General features: G+C 50.9%; 1 protein-coding gene across 1 annotated transcript in view; it reads left to right on the top strand.

Moving 5' to 3' along the window:
• LOC125031658 (formin-2-like) overlaps nucleotides 1-5,000 on the top strand; it is a 5,678-nt gene that overhangs the window by 88 nt on the left and 590 nt on the right. Inside the window, exons 1-8 of the mRNA XM_047622543.1 lie at nucleotides 1-55; nucleotides 921-1,039; nucleotides 1,689-1,721; nucleotides 2,154-2,226; nucleotides 2,448-2,607; nucleotides 2,702-2,860; nucleotides 2,998-3,186; nucleotides 4,451-4,513. The exon at nucleotides 1-55 is cut by the window's left edge and continues 88 nt beyond it. Coding sequence (XP_047478499.1) covers nucleotides 1-55; nucleotides 921-1,039; nucleotides 1,689-1,721; nucleotides 2,154-2,226; nucleotides 2,448-2,607; nucleotides 2,702-2,860; nucleotides 2,998-3,186; nucleotides 4,451-4,513 — 851 coding nt within the window. The remainder of the gene's footprint in view (nucleotides 56-920; nucleotides 1,040-1,688; nucleotides 1,722-2,153; nucleotides 2,227-2,447; nucleotides 2,608-2,701; nucleotides 2,861-2,997; nucleotides 3,187-4,450; nucleotides 4,514-5,000) is intronic.

Below are 5,000 nucleotides of genomic sequence, written 5' to 3'. Positions count from 1 at the left end.
GACACACACAGTGCCGCGTCCCTCGGTACTGGTGCCACACCCAGCCGAGCACTCCGTGTGTCTGTGTGTGTGTGTAAGTGTGTGTGTGTGAGAGAGAGAGAGTATGTATGTGTGTGTGTTTGGATAGATAGACATGACATGATAGATATGTGTATGTGTGAGAATGCGTGTTTGTGTGTGTGTGTGTGTGTGTGTCCATAGTCTCAAATAATATTGGCATTCGAAGTTGTCACAAACAAATCCCTGTAGATTCGATCAATCAAACAGAATCGTTCTGTCACACATGTCTATATATGTATATAGCAATTTTTAACAGATAGCGAGAGAGATAAAGGGGGGGGGGGGGAGAGAGAGGGAGGGATGAGAGAGAGAGGGGGGAGGAGAGAGAGGGAGTGAAGGAAGAGAGAGAGGGAGAGAGGGAAGAGAGAGAGAAAGAGAGGGAAGGAGGAGAGAGGGGGAGGAGAAAGAGAGAGGGAGGGAGGAGAGAGAGAGGGGGAGGAAGAGAGTGAGGGAGGGAAGAGAGAGAGAGGGAGGGAGGAGAGAGGGATAGAAAGAGAGGGTGGGGAGGGAGGAGAGAGAGAGAGAAAGAGGGAGTCGAGAACAAGGCCAGAATCCAACAGAGAAGACGACAGCGACGAAGCCCTCACAGTCCCAACTGGATCCCTGAGCGCCAGCTGGAATCGCGTTCCATCCCGAATGAGAGACCGAAGCCAATCCCGATTAGAAAACTAAAACGGTCCCGACTGGAAGCCTAAAGCAGCCCGTGTCAGGCCCGATTAGAAACCTCGATAAACCCCGATTGAAATCCCTAATCCACCTCGCCTGGCAACTCAGCCCCCTGATTGGAATCCCTAATCCGCTCCGCCTGGCAACTCAGCCCCCTGATTGGAATCCCTAATCCGCCCCGTCTGGCAACTCAGCCCCCTGATTGGAATCCCTAATCCGCCCCCCTGGCAACTCAGCCCCCTGATTGGAATCCCTAATCCGCCCACCCTGGCAACTCAGCCCCCTGATTGGAATCCCTCATCGACCTCCCCTGGTAACTCAGCCCCCTGATTGGAATCCCTAATCCGCCCCGCCAGGCAACTCAGCCCCCTGATTGGAATCCCTAATCCGCCCCGCCTGGCAACTCAGCCCCTGATTGGAATCCCTAATCCGCCCCGCCTGGCAACTCAGCCCCCTGATTGGAATCCCTAATCCGCCCCGCCTGGCAACTCAGCCCCCTGATTGGAATCCCTAATCCGCCCCGCCAGGCAACTCAGCCCCCTGATTGGAATCCCTAATCCGCCCCACCAGGCAACTCAGCCTCCTGATTTGAATCCCTAATCCGCCCGCCTGGTAACTCAGCCCCCTGATTGGAATCCCTAATCCGCCCCGCCTGGCAACTCAGCCCCCTGATTCGAATCCCTAATCGACCTCGCCTGGCAACTCAGCCCCTGATTGGAATCCCTCATCGACCTCGCCTGGCAACTCAGCCCCCTGATTGGAATCCTTAATCCGCCCCCCCTGGCAACTCAGCCCCCTGATTGGAATCCTTAATCCGCCCCCCCTGACAACTCAGCCCCCTGATTGGAATCCCTAATCCGCCCCCCCTGGTAACTCAGCCCCCTGATTGGAATCCCTAATCCGCCCCCTGGCAACTCAGCCCCCTGATTGGAATCCCTAATCCGCCCCCCCTGGCAACTCAGCCCCTGATTGGAATTCCTCATCGACCTCCCCTGGTAACTCAGCCCCCTGATTGGAATCCCTAATCCGCCCCGCCTGGCAACTCAGCCCCTGATTGGAATCCCTAATCCGCCCCGCCTGGCAACTCAGCCCCCTGATTGGAATCCCTAATCCGCCCCGCCAGGCAACTCAGCCCCCTGATTGGAATCCCTAATCCACCCCGCCTGGCAACTCAGCCCCCTGATTGGAATCCCTAATCCGCCCCCTGGCAACTCAGCCCCCGATTGGAATATCTAATCCACCTCGCCCGGCAACTCAGCCCCGATTGAAATCCCTAATCACCTCGCCTGGCAACTCAGCCCCCTGATTGGAATCCCTAATCCGCCCCGCCTGGCAACTCAGCCCCCTGATTGGAATCCCTAATCGACCTCGCCCGGCAACTCAGCCCCCTGATTGGAATCCCTAATCGACCTCGCCTGGCAACTCAGCGCCCTTGATTGAATCCTTATCAACCTCGCCTGCATCTCAGCCCCCGATTGAATCCCTAATCCGCCCCGCCTGGCAACTCAGCCCCTGATTGGAATCCTATCATCGCCTCGCCTGGCAAACTCAGCCCCTGATTCGAATCCCTAATCGACCTCGCCTGGCAACTCAGCCCCCGATAGGGAATCCCTAATCCGCCCCGACTGGCAACTCAGCCCCTGATTGGAATCCCTCATCGACCTCGCCTGGCAACTCAGCCCCCGATTGGAATCCCTAATCCGCCCCGCCTGGCAACTCAGCCCCCGATTTGGAATCCCTAATCGACCTCGCCTGGCAACTCAGCCCCTGATTGGAATCCCTAATCGACCTCGCCTGGCAACTCAGCCCCTGATTGGAATCCCTCATCGACCTCGCCTGGCAACTCAGCCCCTGATTGGAATCCCTAATCGACCTCGCCTGGCAACTCAGCCCCCTGATTGGAATCCCTAATCGACCTCGCCTGGCAACTCAGCCCCAGATTGGAATCCCTAATCGACCTCGCCTGGCAACTCAGCCCCTGATTGGAATCCCTAATCGACCTCGCCTGGCAACTCAGCCCCTGATTGGAATCCCTAATCGACCTCGCCTGGCAACTCAGCCCCTGATTGGAATCCCTAATCGACCTCGCCTGGCAACTCAGCCCCTGATTGGAATCCTAATCCGCCCTCGCCTGGCAACTCAGCCCCCTGATTGGAATCCCTAATCCGCCCCGCCTGGCAACTCAGCCCCCTGATTGGAATCCCTCATCGACCTCGCCTGGCAACTCAGCCCCCGATTGGAATCCCTAATCCGCCCCGCCTGGCAACTCAGCCCCCGATTGGAATCCCTAATCCGCCCCGCCTGGCAACTCAGCCCCCGATTGGAATCGCTAATCGACCTCGCCTGGCAACTCAGCCCCCTGATTGGAATCCCCAATCGACCTCGCCTGGCAACTCAGCCCCCGATTGGAATCGCCGCCCAATCCCCAGTGAGCCTCAGCCTCCGCGCCCTCAGGTGCCGGTCGGTCCGCGAGGCGGCCGATGGAAGCCATAAAATCCCCGAGAGATTCGGCGCCGGAAAACCTTTTCGAAATGCTCTTCAGCTCCGTCCAGGGGGTAAGTGTGCAGGATGGGCAGTGAAAGTAAGGATACGAAGATGTTTGATAAATGCGGTGATAGAGAGAGAAACGGGTGTCTGTTGACGTGGCTGAGGTGCACTGGGCGAGAGGGAATGACTCGCCGAGAAGAACAACGAGGCAATATGCAAGAGGATCCATTTCCGCTCTTGTTTGGAGTCTTATGGCTATGGTGATGGTTATGGTTATTACTAAAGGGATTTTTATTGTTATCATCTTTTCTATCATTATTATGATTATCAGTATGATTCTTATTATCATCATCATTATTACTATCATCATTATTATCATAATTAATATTATCATCATTACCGTCATCCTTTTTTATGTTATTATTGTCATTACTATTTTTATCATGATCATCATAAGCAAAAGCAGCATTGTCATTATCATCATCACCCTTATTATTATAATTATCATCATTATTATCATTATTTTTATCATTCTCATTATTATTACTATCGTTATTTTGTATAATTCTAATCGTTTTTTTTTATCATCATTATCATTGGTATCGTTATTATTACTATTACTCTCACCATTATTATGGCTGTTATAATTATCATTATTATCATTTACATTATTATCATCATCATTCTGATGTAACAGCAATATCATCGTTATTATTATTTGTATAGTTTCTGTTAACATGTAGAAGCCCAGACTGACCCTCCCTGAATACACCCGGGCACAGTTCGGGCGAGTCCAGGATAATTCCCTCGGTACAATTGGTCACAGTTTACCTTCTACACTAGGTATGAAGTAGGGCCACAAAGTACCCCTATTAGTAGCATTGTTCACCCCCCAGATCATAAGTATTATGTGATGTCTATTCTACTTTTGCTGAGGTGAACAGCTTAAAAGTAGGAATATGGAATGATGAATAATAAAGTAATTAGAAATTAGTTTATGAAATGAGGCCCATTTAGGTCTTCACGCATGCAAAGTAATTGCTTGTAAAAAGTTTGTTAAAGAACTAATTGGGTAATAATGACAGCGTAAAGTTCTTGACCTCTATGTTTCCAGCTTCTCTTATTAGTTGCTAAAATACTGTGAGCTAAGAATGTGCGCCCGAAATTGATTCATTTCTCTAACTGAAGTCCTCAAAAATGCCTGAAAAATGTCTTAGATTTTTTAATCTCCTTTTAGAGATTAAAAAGAGATCGGCTCGGGAACATGGGCTGGCCGCCCGCCAAAGCAGGTTATGGCGCGGTGTGCCGAGGGGCATTTCAGCTTATTCCTGGGGGAGGCGGGGAAGGGTGGGGAGGCGAGCGAAGCGAACAACAAACAAAAACGTTAAACTAGCTATTCTAGGGGCGTTTTAAGCTATAACCAGACCTGTGGCCCTTGGGTGGGGGGGTAACCCAGACCTTGATGGAGGCAAAAAGAGTCTTCATGACATGTTCTAGAAGACTGAAACGACTTCATATCCCATGTCAACAATCTTGATTTCCAGCAGTGGTGTCTGAATGAAGCTTTACCAAGATATTGTGTAGACTTGTCCTTCCAGTTCATGAGAAAATGCCTCCCAAGGATACGAGGCTTGATGTTCAGTCGTAAAACTTCTGATGTCTTTCCGGAAGCACACAGTTCTCAGGGTAGAACCATCATTTTTCTTCTTGATTTTAACCATCATTAGGCGAATACTTGTCGAAAAAATAGCCACAAAATGTGTATATCAGATTTTCAAAAAAATGTA

This window comes from Penaeus chinensis, chromosome 13 (genome assembly GCF_019202785.1).
Source record: "Penaeus chinensis breed Huanghai No. 1 chromosome 13, ASM1920278v2, whole genome shotgun sequence".
NCBI lineage: Eukaryota > Metazoa > Arthropoda > Malacostraca > Decapoda > Penaeidae > Penaeus > Penaeus chinensis.
This window is presented reverse-complemented; position numbering and strand designations above follow the sequence as displayed.